Below are 18,621 nucleotides of genomic sequence, written 5' to 3'. Positions count from 1 at the left end.
ATAATCAAGCATTTTGCCCTCATCTTTCTGCTGACAAAGCTCAATTTCTCGGAGCAAATGGCAGCCGTGGTACTGCTCTTGCTCCTTGGCAGCAGCAGAACTTGCCCACTCAGAACCGTATCACCGGCTGCAGGTTTCTGCCTCCAGCCCAGCCTGAGGGTGACGGGACACGCAAGAGGAACAGTGCAGGGAGCTCAAAATGCTGCTGCTGGCAGTAGCAGGGAAGCACAGGACAGGCAGCCTTGGGGAAGTCTGTACGTGCCCTGCAAGGTGCCTGGTGAGCGCAGAGACTCCCAGGCTGCCTGAACCCGGCTTTTCCCCGCTGCTGAGCTGCACGCCGTGGAGAGCAGGGGAAGGGCTGGAGCAGGGCACTGCTGAGAAAGGGCTCAGCCCTGGCAGCAGGCTGTGCTCTTCTTAATACCCTTTTTTTTCAGTCAGTTACGCTGCATTGATGGACAGACCAAGGACCAGGAGAAGGGATGACCATTGCTGGGTCTTTTCTGCGCCCCCCCCCCCCCCCCCCCCCGCCTCTCCCAGAGCAACTCCCTGCTTCGTCTAATGCCCAAAAGCAGCCCCATCAACCAAGTTTCTGGCTGCGATTGAGTTAAGATTGCAAAACTCAGCCTGAATTTCTGTTCTTCTGTTTGTACTGATGGAAGAAAGATACTATTACGCTTTCCCCTGCTGAGACAGACTCCTTCGAGTCACCTGGACACAAGCGCATTATCCAATGCATATGTTTAGAATGTCAACGTACCGCATACACGGCCCGCTGTACTTCCTAAATAATAATATTACTCAAGCCAATCTTCTTAATTGTTTAGGTAAAAGTTTCCAATTGTTAGCACTCCTCTGGGGTTTTCCCATTGGAATTCTTGTTCCTAAAAGCAACAATAGACTAAATGAACTTTTATTACTTTGGGACTGGTCATTAACGTTGTCACATTGTTTTTTCTTCTTTTCAGATAACGATTACAGGCTCTAGAATGTTATTTAAGTACATTACACTGAAGATCTTCATGACCACAATTTCCAGGGAATACACAACATTTATTTTAGTTAGCTTATGATCGTTCACCGAGTGCACCTTGTTGAACGATTCCTCTGAAAGCATCCCAGAAGGCACCGGCAGTGCAGGGAACAGTACCTGGCTCTCCCACACGCTATCTTGCCACTCTGAATGCTCACAAGAGACGAGATACCAAACTGCAAACCTTCTGGCAGGCACAACACCCCTGTCTTCATCCTGCAATTCAGTAAACTGAGACACAGACCAATAATAAATCAAAAAGCCTGAAGTTAATCACATTACATTCAGACCTCTAACTACATTTCTAAGGCATCAGGTTCACACCACTTTCTGTTAAAGCTAACAAATTACTTCAAGAGATGCTTTTTCACTTTCTATAAATTGAAATCGATTTGATCAAGCCCATGAGAAATGTAGTTTTCAAAGTCAAGGAAAATAATCTGGTGTCTAATCATGTCAGAGTCAAACCTTATAGACCCCTCTTTAAATTCCTAGTCTGCACAGTCATATTCTTAGCCAGAAACAGCAACACTGGAATAAAAAAGTGTAAGTTATTTGAAGCTTTTTCCAATATAATAAAGCGATCTTTCTTTTTTTTTTTAATACAAGAAGCACACACTTTCTGGCTAGCTTTACTTTAAAAGCATTTCATACGCACAATTAAGATATTAAGCATGGGCCCAACCATGTTCTTAGGAATTTAAGTGTGCCAGTACTGACAAATCATTGGCACTTAACAGTTCTGCCTTTAAAATCATCATAATTTGACTTCAGAGCACTGCAAAAAGCTAAAAAAAGATTTTAAGAGCTGGAAAATGATTTTTCTTTCCAGACCATTCGGAGTACTGTACATTCATTGTACTTTTGAAAGCAATGTGACTTGTGAAACTGGCAACTTTCCCATCCATAGCATCTTAGAGATGTTTATAGCACATGATATTTTAATTGCGCGATGACAAAATTGTTTGGAAATATATCAGTTTCACAATGCATTTGCTTCATATTTTAAACAAAGTATGAGGTTTGAATAACACTAAGGTCTGGATATAAGCCCAACAAAACAACACAAACGTTAGGGAAAGGTGTCCATAATCCATCACCCTTAATGAATCCATGAACCTATACGCATAAGCTGAGGTGTTGCTAGGGATTCAGTCTGGCCAATAACTATCCAGGTGCTATAGACAGGCATCATGGGTGAAATCCATGGTCCCTCATTAGGGCCTGAAGTTTATTCCAGGCCATGTCTTCTTAAGGGTGGTCTTCTCAAGGGAGCAGCGGCTGCCAGAGACCAGCATTTCTTTTTTTCTGGTAAACAAAACCCTAGTAACTTCTAAACAACTACTGTTGTTTAAAATAGGGAGCTACTGAACAAAGAAGACCGAGTTACTCAAGAAATTTATTGAATTATTGTACAGTTATATTACAATAATATGGTCCGATTTGCATAAACCAGGCCCCAGAATTTCATCCAACAAACTAAGTTTTTGTGTATCTGCAGAGGAATGCTTATTAAGTAGAGTCTCTCCCTAAATGCACAGGACATCAATTATATCTGAATGGGGTGTCTACTGCCTTCCGAGCAAAGTTTGCCATCTTCGTTTTGATGTATAAAATCCTAAAATGGCTTTGGATACGCCTACCTGGGGACTGACTTTGACTCTATGGCACATTCATAAACCTGGAGTCTTCTGCTTTATAGAAACACTAACGGACATGACCGTGTAGACAAACTCCTGAAGTTTTGCAATTTATGCCTCACTTTCTATAAGCACATATGTACAGATAATCCAATCTTAACTGCCCACCAGTAGATTTGCTGTTAATATCCCAACTTTTTAACAGGTAGTCAGGAAAGTCGGTGGGTACATTCAACAGAGAGGGAAAAAGAGGAAAATGTTTTAATCATTACATTTTGTTGCAGCTTTTTAATTGGGAAGCTCCTTCCATTTCCTAAGTTTTGGGTTGTTTTGTTTTATTTTTAATTATCTTACCAGGGCACGTATGTAAACCTACAAGACAAACTGAAGTTAAAATAAGGAAAAAAGTCTCTTCAATACAGTCCACAGTTTCAGACTCTTGAAATTGTTTATACAGCATCCTGTACATGCAAAGGCTAATTTCATGAGCTAATGGGTTTTTTTATTTATTTTACAAAACACATGTAATATACGCTGTAGTTAATACATGCACAACTCAACACATCTGATCAAAGTCCTACTAACTGCACTTAGTGACTTGCAAATTTAGGTCCCGCTGAAATATCTGAAAGACTCTTGTGAGTACAAACTTGATTTATAAAGGCTGAATATCTAACCTGTAGATGAGTCTCTCATAATTATTTGTATATAGGAAAAACATGGGCCTCACTCCTAAACTGGGATTTTACTGGAATGCTGGTGCGGAAAAGGAGTTACATCAGTGCTCCTCACCATATTAGAGATCATGTTTTGTAAATGGGGACTGACCCTTAACTGTACCAACACTAGTAGGTGTCACTATAATTTATCTCCTAATGGGATTTCCTCTCTGTGGCTTCCCTAGGTCTATGGTCTTGTTTATCAGTTCAGTAACACTTGTAACAAAACATGCACGTATATTCTACAAAGTACGTCACATCCTTACAAGGAGCGAAGGTAGCCAGACACCCTGAAATATGGAATGTGCATTAGCAAGCGTGGTCCATAAAATTTCAAAGCCTGAGATCTTTTCACAGCCTGACAGATTTTCCCATATAGCTTTCCACATTCCTAGTGTAACCCAATACAGGCACTGCAGGCTGAATGATAAACAGAGACTCCTTCAGGAAGCCTTGGGAAAGCGGAGCCTCTGAATATTACACTTTGCTCTAACTATTCCACAGGTGACTGTTAAGGTTGCGTAGCCCATTTTTTTTCAGCTCAGTAGAAGACAGGCAGAAAAAGTAAGAATGGGACAAAACAAGTAACTAAAAATCTCTGGCAATGAACTATCACTACCCTTCAACACTATCTTTTATGGAAAATAAAAATAGTTCAGTACTTTCCAATCCTGGAAAAAACAGAAGCAGCGTTTCAGCAGATACATGATTTAATATTGCTTTTGCATTAGGTGCACCAGTAAATTTTACAGTAAAATGTGGTTAATAATACCTGCAAACCATGAGAAGCGTGAAAGCACATTTCTACTACTTGACTCACTTCTATTTCTTCTATTTACCAGCTGCGTGCTTGCCAGCTCTAGCTTATACATATATTCATTGCAGCTCCAGCCACAAGCAATGTGCATGCAACACGTACAAGCACTCAGAAGACGAGAGTCTCACCGCAGCCAGCATACACTCACGGAGCCAGGCTCTCGGCAGCATTCAAACTGCACAAAAAGAGCCCAGAGCAGAGCCAAGGCAGGTACACACGACCAGAGCTCCCCAGACCATGAGACTGGCTATCCTCCAGGTCAAACCCTAGCGTAAAGTGGAGCATCTTCGGAGCTGTTCTGCTTTCCATCAGCTGTCAGTGACTTCGAGCTAGTGCAGTTTTCAGGCATTGTTGGGATGGTTTGATCGTACTCCCTTGCTTTTAGCTTCGCACCCTATGTAGCACAGGAATTGTTACGGCAACAGAGTGACGGGAAAGGATTACCTTGCTTATAGACTGTCTTTCATGGTATAGATCCAGTAGACCAGTGCAAACTAACTACAGCATAGCCAAGAACCAGGGCCAGGACGACTAATAACGACCTTCCGAGCAGCCACAGCACGTAGTAAGAGCGCAAAATACAAAGGATTTTCAAACAAACTAATACATAATATACCACAGCCGCTATGTCGTGCCCATATTAGAGCTGGGAAAGCAAGCTTCAGCTGGTAATGTTTTCAATAGCTGTTGTGATCAAAAGAGGGAATACGTACTTCCCTGTTTTACAAATCCTGTCGTGCCTGTTATTCAAAATTATCTGTTTAAAAATATGCACAACCATATTTCTCCAAAACACTGAGCTGGATCATACTTTCATCAGCTGTTATTCTTGTTTATGACTGGACAGCAAAATCAGATAGGATTGCCTCTGTTCCCTCATCACACAACTATGTGACACAAACAGGAAAGATTTCAAGATGGCTGAACACTATTTCCAGGCTGGATCTTTAGGCAGCCACAATCTGCATATTATTTTTAAGATTTCTGCTGCTTTTGGTGGTAGAAAATTGTCTGCAGGAAATAGACTGAAACGCCGTGAGCATCATTTAAAAAATTGTCATGTTCTTTAGCGTTCATTTAAGTTTAACTTGCATGCAGACGGAGCACACAGGTTCATTAATTATTAGATATCAAGTACAATACTTCACATGCCCATACTCTTGAGGTCAAGATGCTAAATGGTTAACCCAAAATTCTGGTATTTAGTACAAACCATAGGTATGTCAGCATTTGATTTAAGCTGGAAAATTATATCCCCCGTACTACAAAAAAAAAAAAAAAATTGAATAAAAAGAAGGAATATCTTGTCCCTCCTAGGTATACTTCCTGTCCTGGATCAGAGATAAATTCCACTACCATCAGCAACACAACACTGTTGTGAGACGTTATTCATCTCCAGTACACATAACTGCCTAAAATACAGCCTGTGGTATATTATGATTTCCACTGATGGGAGTTAATATCAGGCAGTAACTGACAATTCAGAAGTTCAACTTTTTCAGTGATTTAGCTCACATAAAGAATGCAATGAGCTATTAGTTGCATAAGAACGGACAAGATTTCCAGCTTTCCTCTAAATGACATCAGTGTAATCTGAAGACAAGGAAACAAATATATTCAAGGGAGGTTCCTCTCTTTCCACACACAACACTAGACTGTGGCATTAATCCCAGTTTGTGAGGTATCTCCTGGAGATACACTTCCCAGTAGTGGGCTAAGGGAGAACTTGGAAGGAACCAGTGCCCCAGTTCTGCTGCAGAAAGGTTAATATTTAAAAGAAAGAAAGAAAGAAAAAATCATCCTTTTACTCCACATAAAAACATCTTTCCAGTTTTGATCTGGAGACAGCGATAGAGTTTAGCATAGCTAAAAATTCACAAGACTCGCATGGGGTAGTGTGTCAGTGTCTCATTTTAGCAAGATGGACTAGACATCTGAACTTGGTCTGCCAGATCTAGGTGGCTACATGAAGGAGGGCATTAACCACTCCAGAGCCCTGAGGCACAGCTCGGCTCTCTTATTTTGAGCTCACATTTCAGGTTGGAATCAAAGAAATCCTTCCAAACAAAATTTTTTATCAAAACTTTTCCACCTTTTGAATTTGAGAGATTAGTATCTTCCTTTTTGAAAGCCTCTGGCATCCAGAGACACAATAACTCATATTTTCACGCGTCCTTCCAAAATGCAACGCAGCTCTCGCAGTCACTTACCTCCCGGTTTGATTTGCGTGGACACAACTTGTTTCCTGCATGCAGAGCTGCTGATCCTCAGCTGTGCTGCCACAGAATGACAAAGCTGGAAGGAAAGGAAGGCATTTCTCTATTCTCTCCCTCTTCTCTCTTGGTAACTACTCAGATGAGTTCTGTTACAGGCCACTGGATCAGATAGTATGAAATTCATACAATTCATTAGCAAAGAGCAGAGAAACACTGACTCCATTGTAGTACTCTTTGGAGGCTATAAACTTCAGTATCAAAGCAGTTCGTACAACAGTATCTAATGTTTTCACAGCGTGAGCTACTACAACCAAAATAGTATCAAATCCATATTTTTTCTTTTTGCACATGCATATACCTATGCATGGCTCAACATAGAGGATCACCAATCATGAATAACATAGGTATTACTGGCACATAAATTATCATCGTTGTATTTAGGAGAGATCTCACAGCTCCCAATGCTCGTCTTTGAAAATTTTTTAAAGTATGGGAAAGAAATATTATCACAGGCTGTCCAACCTACGCCACAGACTGTAAATAGTAACTATGTATTTGTACATATAATTATAACAAAAGATTATACATTTCAGAGTCATTATGTACTGCTGAACTTATTTTCTTATTGATAATATTACAGTAACACTTACAGGACAGAAACTGAATTTATCACTGATACTCATGCACTATTTTGCACCAAAATTAAATTTAGCTGGTTTTATGGTGGAGAACTACACTTTGAATAACTCTACACTTTTGGAATCCAGCCTGAAACCTCAAAGCTTTTCCCAAATGAAAGTATGTTAATAAAAAGCTCAAACTCATCGGCACAGAAGTTACACATGCTCTCAGCTAGAGAAAAACATAATGAGTAGAATTTGGGGGAGATTAATTCCCCCAAACACATCAGAAATGTGCTAAGCATCTTTACGTTCATGTTCAGTAAATCTTTTCCTGTCTTAGTGAAGAATAATCATTCTTACGTAACTGGAATAAATCTGAACTAGCATTTTTGAAGTAATCCACTACTTGAACTTTCCAATTAATTCACGAGCGCCACGAAAATGCCTCACAGAACGTTATAATTTTAAAATCATCTGTGGTCACAGAAGCTAACCAAACTAACATGTGCGCACACAATCTCCACCAGCGGTTGAAGATCAAGCTGCAGAACAGGTGATGCCACCATGTGGAGCCTGGACTGCTAAATGAGGTCAACCGACAGGCATTATTCTGAAGTAGGAGGACAAAATGGAAAGAGCCGCCAAGGTTGGAGAGGAAGCTTTAGGGATCTGAACAGCAGCATCATGGGCAAGCTCCTTTTGTGCTTGAAAACATAAAGAATTTGACATCTGACCTCTCCTGGGAAAAACCCAAGCAACTTCTCCAAAGTAGGCAGTGAAGCATGGAACTGCACTATACACGCAACAAAGAACAGATAAACTAATACGCGCTGGAAACATGGAGAAACAGGTGCTTCCTGGACGTCTTTGAGAAACCCCAAAAGATTCATGCTATGAGAAACAGTACTTAAATATCCCATGAAAAGTTCCGAAATATTACTGAGACTGCTCCTAAACCCTCAAATTTCACAGCTGTCTTGCATCTTTTTATAGTTTCTCGACCGACTTCTCCATAAGACTTAGCTACAAGCCCAATTCTTACATCAAGCAACATTAATATTCCCCTTCTCCTGTTTATCGCGGTGGGTAGCATTTTCAATTGTGCCCACTTGTGGCCAAACAGGCCATGTATATTTTAAAAGAGCAGTTAATGAACTCTCTTCCCCATTATTATGGCTGATAAATGCTCCAGTCCAGAAGTAGAGGTAGAAGCATTCGTTACAGGCATACCCACTGCAAGGAATGAATCTCAGTAACATCAAGGTTAATCCAGAAGGACTGTTTACTCAAGCTAAGTCCAGTGAAATGGGCAGGTTTGTTTACCAACAGGCAGCTCCCCAACTAACTACTTTTCATTCAATAGATTCATGCAGTAGGGAGTGATTTGCTTGTGCTGAAACAGATACAACGACATTGCTATAAGCTTCCTTCAAAGCAATTTATGTCCCATTTTAACCTTCATTCATTGAGTGCAAGCTGAGCATCTTTAGCTCCTCTGAAAACCAGCTTATGTACCCAAATTCTAAAACAAACAATATTTCAACATCTGGATGCCTGCTCAAGCTAATGTATCAAGTCAATAAAATAATCTGAACAGAATTCCAAGTTGTATCTAAGGTCCTTGCCTGCTTTTGGACCAGAAGCCTGGCAAAGAGCAAATGATCAAACTCCATTACCTGGGGCTCTGATGAAGCAAACTTCAAAGTGGAAGGTGTTTGAAAGTGACTGGATTTCCTGCACCAATATTTTCACTAGTGGCTTCTTCTGTCAATGTTATATGACTCAGGGGAAGGTGGAGGGAAAAGACCTAACCAACCTGAGGCTACTAACAATAAATCCTGTCACACAGATTTTATTTTAAGATTTCTCTTCACTGCATTGCAAATGCTCACATGCAGCCCGAAGAGAGGTAAGTAGGTTTTTTTTGCTTTTTTTCAAGTACAGTTGGCAGCAGATCCTACTCATGGTCAGTTGCTTGGCAACAAAACAAGTTTCTCTGGCTACAAAATAAATATTCCACATCTGAAATATTTGAGAAAACACTGTTTTTCCTAACTACATTCCATAGTACTCGGGCCACAGGGTTTCCCAGAATAGTCTAAAACGTTAACAGGGTTACACAAAGGACGACCTCCAATTCGATTATCGCTCTAAGGCAGATACAGATACGTCCCCCTACACGACACTCTTCACATATTCTTAAAATAGTATGTTAAATCTACTCCGTGGTCTGGAGCTCATGTAAAGTAGTTTAACTGCCTAGGAACAAATTAGCTAACTGGATCCTGCGCCCTTTTAAATGTAGGTGTGGTGGGAGACATTTTGCAGGGACTAGAAATCTGGAAGTCGCTATATTCGGTCTGAGATGCATGCCAAAGAAAGCATGTCTAAAGAGCGAGCCAGTGAGCGCAGGCATAAAATCAGATATCTCATCAACTACCAGAGCCACAGAGGTATGCTACTGCAAGTACCTGCTCTGGGATTGGTACAGAAAGTGTTAAATTAAAGTCGCATGTCTTCAGGTAGCTCAGAATTCTCACTGTCATCTTTTCATCCTTTCAGCAGGACACTGCTTTGTTGAGGACACAGGCAGTAGAAGCCAGTTCTTCTAACCCTCTGAAAGCATTTGTCCCATTGACCAATTCTTAATAATATAATGAACATATTCGTATTTTTTAGATGCAAAGAGAGTGTGTCCTGGACCAGGAGAGAAGAACCCTGCAGAATCAGCTAACTCTGCACTGTTTCCCATCACGATCGACAGTGGATGTCTAAGAAGAAACTAAGAACAGGGCAAGCATATAGTGATAGTTCATAATATTCTCTTCAGCTTTCGACATGCTGTAGCACAAGGATTTCCTGCATTTAATAGCCCTTGATGAATCCTTCTTCCATGAATTTGTCTTAATACAAAGACGAGGGAGGAGAAATATCTATTTCTAGATTTTATTATTTGCTTATAATTCCCAGAATACAGTAGTAATTATTTGGGTTTTTTTATAACCTAGTGGCAAAGAAAAATTTATTCTTGAAAGAACAAAAGAAAAACTATCCGCCTCATAAGTATCAATCAGTAACTCAGAAGAAGAGTTTTAAGGCTGCCAGTTCTCAAAGGGGAGGCAGTCAGGAAAACAGCCTCTTAAGTCACATAGGCCAATCCTAAGTTCAAGCATTCCTTTAAAAACAGGACCCAGGCTCCAAACTCACCTGCGCCTTTACAGAAAAAGGATTTCGACATGTAGCACTGATATCCAGTCTAGGGATCTAAGGCCAACATGCAAACCTAAAAATCTCCCGTGTGTACCTAAATGATATGCATGTCTCTATTCTACAGAAATGTCCTTTTTTTTTTTTCTTCTGCATATACGCAAAGCACTTGCATCTCAGTGCTGGAAGTTCCACATCTAGACCTATCTGGCCACTCATCTCATTTGAGCAGCCTAATCCAGTAGACATGTTAAGAGCCCACTAGCAGCTTAGAGTGAAGCAACTATTGATTTCTTCTATTACACGTGGGGAGAAAAAGTTATTTTCCCCCTATTTTGTTATACTCATTTGCCAAGTAGATTATTTTACCAAGGTATTCCTGCCACATTCAGTGGACAGGATGGACAGTGCTTGCTTAATGAGTTCCCATGTTCTCTTCATTATCAGTGCTTAGTCCCCTGCGCAAGAATAATTAGTTTCCTCCTGAATGTCCTTTAATGTTCATATGTTTTGCAGATGTTGATTAACATTTTTGTTATATCCACATTACCTCATTTTGCAATAAGAAACCAAAGTACAGAAGAATTACTCTTTTTTCATCTACTTATTTTAGATATCTCACTTCAGATTCTCAGTGTACCAGTTTATTTGTTAAACTAGTACTAGTTTTTGCATTAAACTGACAATCTGCAGCTTCTAGTGCTTGACACTTAAGCAAATTAGACCCAGGATCTCCAGGTAAGCGGCCAAACACCAGAGAAAACATATCTCTAAGTGTTTTCACTTAGAAGTCAATGACAGGCAAAGCCAGAATTAATTTCCTCATCAGTGCACTCAACACTTTAGTCTTCCTAAAGCTCTGGTCTTTCATACTCCATCTTTCCATTTCTAGAATATTCAGAGCATTGTTCCAGCAAGCTTCAATCCCAGAGTATTTCATCCTGTGCCATAAGTGAGCAAAGGAACCTGTGGAAAAGCGTGGTTTAAGACTGTATCATAATACTTAGGGAGCAGAACAAAAATTGCACATAAAGCCTTAATTCTATCACTGTCTTAATCGCAGTGCTCAACTTTGTTACATCCTATTAATACGGCCCTGTAGATGCTCAGCATACAATACTACACTGACACTTCTGTGTTTCACCAACCAAACTGGAGTATACAGACCCAGAGTACTTTATGCTGGAGGATGAGTGGTAGATGGGAGGGAGGAATTTTTGACACTAAGTTTCACAGAAATTTGCTGATAGCCAAAAAACAATGAAGCTTGAGTCCTAGGATTTATATTGATATTTTAAAGGGACAGTGATCCAGCAGACATTTCATCCAGCTCTTATTCCTTTGACAGTATCCTGGACTTCTTGTTCCAGGTCAAATCACTTTGCTCAGTAAGTCTTAGCCTCCCAATTTCAGCCTTATCATGTATTTCAGAATTCACTTTTGTCCTGTCTGCTAGCCCAAACTATCCTAATTTCATCCAGTCTGTCTCCTACCTCAGTCTGGTGTTCAGTCAACCACTTACCCACTTCTATGTGGGTTTTGCTTTCAGCCCCTATATCCAGCCACAGTGTCCACATCCTCACTGGCTATTCTCGTTTCAGCTTCATTCCCCGCTTCTCTCCAGCTCTCCCTGCTATACTGCTATTCCTTATCAGATCTGTACACACAGCCTCCCTCAATTCCTTCCTAGTATCCCATTACTTCTCTGCCCCAGTCCCTCTGCCGCAACAGTCCTTGATTCTCACCACCAACCCAGCGGCTCCTGTCCACCCTCGTTATCTCTGTCGCTCACTCACAGTGCCAGTCTTCCTACGAGGTGCAGCCCAGTTTGCCTTTCATCAGCTAGGCATGGCCCACTTCCCCTCTCTACCTAAAACCTCCTTATAGTTTTTTTTTTTTCCTGCCAATTTCCTTATCCTCGTTATCCCACATCAGACCTGGTCTTGTCCCCCTTGAATTTGGACCAGGGAGTTACGTAATTTCCTTCATGTGAACAAGAGTTACGTACCCCTGATTGGGGGTGGGGGTGGTGGAAATAATCTCCCAGAATGGGACAACTACATCTTTTCAGAGAAAAACATTGCCAATATTTTTTTTAGCATGGGTAAAACAATGTATTTTCTTCTAGTCTTGTTCTTGGAAGATGTTAAACTGTTCTGGCTGAAACTTTCTGAAGAGAATTCAGCCTGAGGCAGACACCCAATGCAACATGGAAAAATTTAGTTTGAAAAGCTACTTTGACAAAGTTGTGAACAGCTGAAAATAGGCCTTTAGGACTGTAAGTGCCTGGCAGCCTTAGTAATAGATGCTGTTACTAGCCCTGCCTGTAGTGAGAGTCAAACGGCCACCCTATAATGTCACTCACTTTGGTGATCATAAGGCATAAACCAACTGCATTTTATGGAGTAACCCTGGGTTCCTGCTAACATAACCAAGACAAGACTTCTGCCATTTAATTGTCCAACAATTTGATGCCTACACAAAGCCTGATAGAGAGATCCTAACAATACTTTTCCGTTCCCTAGTGCTGTGCCATGGAATATGAATATGCGGGTAGCAGTGCTGGTTACAAGATTTCCCCTGAGCCTCAGTTTATGATGTGGCAGTTCATTGTAAACAGTTGGCGGACAAGCCATCGGGCCCCCAGCTGTTCAGATTCCTTCTGCGAGAGTCAACATAATTGTAGCCCTACTTGTGTCTTCAGCTTCTCCACTCTGAAGTTTGCTGTAATGGACCTACCTAAAGTAATTAGACCACCTGTTGCATCGCCAGATCCCTTTAAGGAAGTCTTTCTGCAGTTTGGTTTATATGGTTTGACAGTAATTGTTTAAGTGGATGCCATTGTAATGGCACTGGAAAATAAAATTGTAAAATTATTTTAATCAATAAATTTAATTATGTGCTCATCAGACCATGAGCTTATCTGTAATTAGTTCTCCATACCATAATGCAGTCCATAACGCCAACTTTTTGCACATTACAGGATGTCGGACAGAAATGACATTTACAGATGTCAGGATATTTACAATCAATTGAGCTTTTACAGCTCAGAAAGATTTTGAGCCCTGGGGAAAAAGAAAAAGAAAAAAAAAGTATCAGTTGTGGAACTTGAAAATGGCTATTTGGTTTGGGAGCAAATTTGGTTATACTGGTACCATTGGTACCAGAAAAACAGTCACCATAAATTAACACAGTCCTAACATAAACCAACGTAAATGGCATATTGCAACTTCAGTTACTTAAGCAGCTAAAGCCATAATTTTTCTTTCAAAATGACACAAGCTTGAGTTGCTTGAAGTGGGAAGGGCTGTTATCACAAGATACTCAAATATTAACATTCCTATATGAAAATACATGTGCACACACATGCCTATACACACGTCCACACACATATCTGTATGCGCTTACTGCCAAGTGTGTATAGCCAAAGTTCATAAACTCTCGGCAACATTTATAAACTGACCCTAATATCACCTGTAAGGCAGAACTTCATTGTAACAGGGATCTTACAGAGGAGGAAATGCAGACATGGAAGTCATGATAACCTTCCTAAGGTACTCACAAAATGGGAAACAGCACTTAGGTACCAACTCTTCTACTTCGTTCAAATCACTGGCTGAAACCAAAACAAAGCATAATCCTATAAACATGAGAAACATACGGTTACAATATCACTGGAACAGCTCTGCATCCCTACGTCATACGGTTTTGTGTTATATGTATAAATATAAAAGTCTTTTATATATATAGACTACTAGATAAGCAAAAAAATGTATCAAGAAAACATTTCACACAACGGAAAATTTTATGAGTAACAGTGGAATATTAGAGAGGGTTTTTTAACTGCATTGTAAGTGGCTTTTAAGCTTCTGTAATTACACCTGCTTTTAGTAATGCCTCAACAGGTCAACGTTAGTTGTTGGTTACAATGGTATTGCAGTATCAAACATAGTGTGAGACAAAATCTGTAGTTAAGTCTGTTGGCAGAGTCACAAAAATTTGTTTTTCCAAAAATAAATCCGAATAGAACCTAACCCCATCTTAGACGTTCTTCGGGTTGATGTCTCAAAGAAAAAAAATGGGTTTTCTTCCCAATATATTACATGGTAATTTTGGTCACTGCTTAACATGTTTATGATATAAATTAACAAATACATAAAGAATATATTTATATGTAGTGGATTTTAATCTATATATAAAAAATATAATTAATTTTACATTAATAAGGTTTTTAATATCATCACAGTAATAGCTATTATTTTGCTATTTCTTTACACATACCTTTGTTTCATGTCTTGAAAGGGGGCTCCACACTGCAAGCTGCATTCACACTGTCCACAGCTCAAGCTGCCACTAAACACATGCTGATTTTCAACTACATCCTTGAACGCAAACAAAATCAGTGGGGCATAAATATCTTCTTAAATAACTTTCAGATGCCAGAAAAGTTCTCTGAGGATACATCAGAAAGCACACAGCAGGGCCAAACGCATTTGCAGTGAAAAATAACTTTGACCTTCATTGCAGCTGCTTCAGGTGGAAGGTGGGTCAGAAGCCGGCTCCAGGTGAGCTCCCTCCAAATCAACAGAACAATTCTAGTTTGAATTCTGACTCCACAAACCAACTCTTGGGAATAACAGGATGCTGCCTATCAGCATCAGAGGCTCCCCACACTCCAGATGAGTTGGCCTTTCTTCTTTGGGGGGCTGAGAGAAGCCCCCTCCAGCTGTTACAGACCTTCATGGAACGCTCCGCAAACCATCTCTATTCTTTGCCATGAGAAAGTGGGACCCGGGCGTACCCCAGGGATGTGGTTACTCAGTGTAGCGGCTCACCCGTGCAACCTGTAATGACTAGAGGGCAACGCCAACCAAAGCATGGCCAGCCCAGCTGATTTATCACCATGGCACAGTCCAGCAGAGACACGGCTTTGGGGTCAAGATTAGTCAAAACACATTACCACAGACTAGAGCCATATTTCTTTCAGCTCTAGAGCTAGCATTCTCTTTCTTAATTCGGGCACCTCAGCACAGCCCTCCATAGGACCACACCAGGAAATACTAGTAGACACTTTCACATCATACCAGACTGACACTTAAAGGGCCTAGATTTTTATTATCTCCATGAAAAGAGAAAGGGCAGATGCCTATGGGAATAAAGAGGAAGATCCTCCTTTCCTTTATACTTCACACTCTTGAAACTGTGATAGCCCTAATTTTCTAATGACAGTATAAACAGGACAGCCTCCCATGTTGAAAAGGTCCTGCAGCACAGGATAAAAACAATATGAATCCACAGAAATTAACCAAGATGCTATTAAAATTACTTTGAATGCATACGGAGTTCAGTACGTAACAAGACCCCAATGAATTCTTTAGTCAAAATATATACTTTTTTATTAAATTAATTAAATGGGCCTCAAAAATTCCATGTTCTAATAAACTCCTTAGGGTTCCAGCCAGTTTACCTGTGTGTTATACAGATCAATATTATGGCAAACATTGGCTAGACCATTCTTATAATCACGTAACTCACCAAAGGTCCAAATCAAATTATTTAAATAGACAAATATCAACAGAATCAGCCTACCGACAGACCATTCCCCATAACTGGCCAGTGACAAGTTTTGTGACAGGGGTTGTCTACAGGAGATACCTACTTTTCACTAAGTCTAGCAATCAGTAAATTCACCCAGTACCAGCCCTCTTTTTCACCACAGTCAGTAAGTGGAAGGTTTATGACATCTCAGGCATGACAACATTCTGATGATTCCCCACAGACTGTGCCACACAGAAGGCAACGAAAATTTGGCCTGTGTAAGATTATGGCCCATAACAAAAGCACGTTCTCTGATTTACATAGAAAACTTAAGATGCTGCTCTGCAGGGACAAAGGAATCAAAGCTGTAAATTCCATACCAGTGTCGGTTCCATGTATTACCAAATGTTAAAGGCATTAACCCAAACTTCACCTGTACCATTTCTCATTACATCCACATTTTTAAACAATTAATATGAATATGACACTGTCAAATACAATATGAAAATACAATAAAGGATTAAAAGACTTGTTTCTTAAAGGCACTATCAATTTATCTACAAGCTTTGTTTTGCATACAACAGCTAAGAGTAGCGATGATTAACTGAAAGAAGAAAACTGGATCGCTGTGCCTATTTTTCCATTACTTGCTATTAGAGGTATGTCTGCACATCAAGTAGACAACATTTCACTTTCCCTTTGTGTTCTGCTGGTGTTGGGAGACAAAAAAAAGGATTGAATCATCATTAAAATTAAGAACCACAGAAACGGACAAGGGGGTTAGTTACATCTACATTTAATTTATTGTCGTCTGAGTAGATTTCAAGTCAATGACGTGCATCTTCAGGCATTGCAGGCTGTTTTGTAGATTGGTCATCCACCACAAATAAAATCTGAGGCTGAAATCAATTGACCTGACATTTACCCTGTTCCACAGCATAAACATATCAGCTCTCATGTCTGAATTTTAGGAGGCTTCAAAAGACAAAGTTATAAAGGCTGATTAACAGTTACTACAGAGACAAGCCTGTAGGAGTGTGAGAGTCATGAACGGGCCAGAAACTCTTTATGGGAATGCTGTAGGTTTTTACCTAGGCTGAACTCTGATATCATCATGTGAGCTACCAAGAAATATAGAAGCCAGTTTATAAAGTGGCAACCTTCACTTTTACACAACGCAGAAAGTTATCAATGCAAAAAGGACCCTTTTTTTCTTTTTTTAAAAGGTGACTGGGCCAAGGACACTGCATTTCCCAGGCAAGGCAATACAATTTTCCTACTTTTACTGTAGAAAAATTCAGTTTTTAAAAGCAGATGTTAAATTGAGTTGTATAGGCAGTAAGATTTTTGGATGTTTGACTTAGTATAATGTCCATTTGAAAGCAGACACTTCACTTCGAATAACTTCTTTCATTTTGCAAGACGAGTTAACCAAAAAATCCTAACGTCACTAAGAATTGTGTAGTAGCAAGTAGTCAAATCCTTTGGTGTCCTAGTAAGCTCCTTATTAAAGGCTAGAAACGAAGGTACCTTGCAGGGCTTTGGAGTCAAAACTCACTGCATGCTGTGCTCTCATGTGCCCCCACCCCTCGTTGCTGCTGAAGCACAGCTAGAGTCTGTCAGACAATCTCTGCGGCACAGATCTGTTTTTCACAGAACAGACTATTCCAGCTTATTCTGGTACTCAGATATAAGAAATAAGAAATGTGCTAAGAAATGCGAATATTCAGCAGGTTACGGTCAGTTAAAAACATTCAGCCAGTTCCTGATCCAACTGACCAGGAAGAACCATGAGGAATTTGGTAACAAATCAGGTAAAAATCCACTCCTGCAAGTCCACAGCATGGCACATGGACACCGAGCTTGGCCAGGAATCTTCAGCTTCATCCAGGCGCTGTCAGTTGTTGCATCCAGGCAGGCTGTGCAGCTGACATCTTAACCTACAGACCAGCAGTTAGTCCAGCAGGCAGCACGCCATCACATTCACGTATCAAGACTGGGCCACTGGCAGACTTGGACTGACCAGCAATAGAATTCCTTCCAGCTTGTCCAGATCATTTAATTGGCAAAAGTCCGCAAGTCTGTTCCCAACAATAAATTCATGCCCGAGTTTGATAGGAAGTCATCTGACTCAATCAGTTTTCTTTTTTTCCCCTCTGTCAGCATGAGGCTTTCTGAAGAATCTTCACTCAGTTGCAGTCTCAACAGGTCATTTCTCTCTCTCATCAAATCCCAAGGTAAAACCTGCTCTAGCTCCATTTACCTTATCCAGTTCTCACCATTGTCAATTCAAATCTGAACGAGCCTTTTGAAGTTTCTTAGTCCTCTTTTCTTGTGTCAGGAAACCTTCGGGACAGTTTATAATCTATATAAGCACTAAGACAGGACCACAAAATGAATCGTATTAATATAATTACAACCAGTAAAATCATCAAAAGGACTGATTCCATATTTAAGCTAGAATAATGAGGTAATGCGAAAAAAATACTCTGGGAGATCTAATTATATAATGCAGTATTCAGTTCTGCGTGGCCAGCCCAGCAATTCCTGTAACATTCCAATCAAAGTGATCTCACTAGCATGTGAGAGAAGAGTCCAGCTGACAGATTTGGGACATGTAACGTACTATTTAGTCAAGAGGCCCCATGTGCTATTCATAAAGAATTAACAACTCTTATATTGACAATGACAGTATTGTCAGAAGACCTTTGGAAGGGGGAAAAAACTCCATAAACTCCGTCTCTGTGAAGTTGGACTTTTTTTTTTTTTTTTTTGCCCCTTTTTTCCAATGCTGATGTAATCTCCAAACATCTCCAGCAGCAGCTGCTGAG

General features: G+C 40.3%; 1 protein-coding gene across 1 annotated transcript; it reads right to left on the bottom strand.

Moving 5' to 3' along the window:
- Positions 1 to 1,032: 1,032 nt before the first annotated feature.
- Positions 1,033 to 18,393, bottom strand: SMIM38 (small integral membrane protein 38). Its single transcript, XM_075048258.1, has 5 exons — positions 14,534 to 18,393; positions 13,815 to 13,868; positions 13,196 to 13,317; positions 6,417 to 6,581; positions 1,033 to 1,261 (listed from the first exon to the last, which is right to left on the bottom strand). The coding sequence occupies exon 1, from the start codon at positions 18,238 to 18,240 to the stop codon at positions 18,109 to 18,111; it is 132 nt and encodes a 43-aa protein (XP_074904359.1). The 5' UTR covers positions 18,241 to 18,393; the 3' UTR covers positions 1,033 to 1,261; positions 6,417 to 6,581; positions 13,196 to 13,317; positions 13,815 to 13,868; positions 14,534 to 18,108.
- Positions 18,394 to 18,621: the final 228 nt, after the last annotated feature.

This window comes from Buteo buteo, chromosome 16, assembly GCF_964188355.1.
Source record: "Buteo buteo chromosome 16, bButBut1.hap1.1, whole genome shotgun sequence".
Lineage (NCBI taxonomy): Eukaryota > Metazoa > Chordata > Aves > Accipitriformes > Accipitridae > Buteo > Buteo buteo.
This window is presented reverse-complemented; position numbering and strand designations above follow the sequence as displayed.

Bases quoted from the DNA above. Each gene is read 5' to 3' on its own strand.
- SMIM38 (XM_075048258.1), bottom strand. From the start codon at position 18,240: ATGGAATCAGTCCTTTTGATGATTTTACTGGTTGTAATTATATTAATA.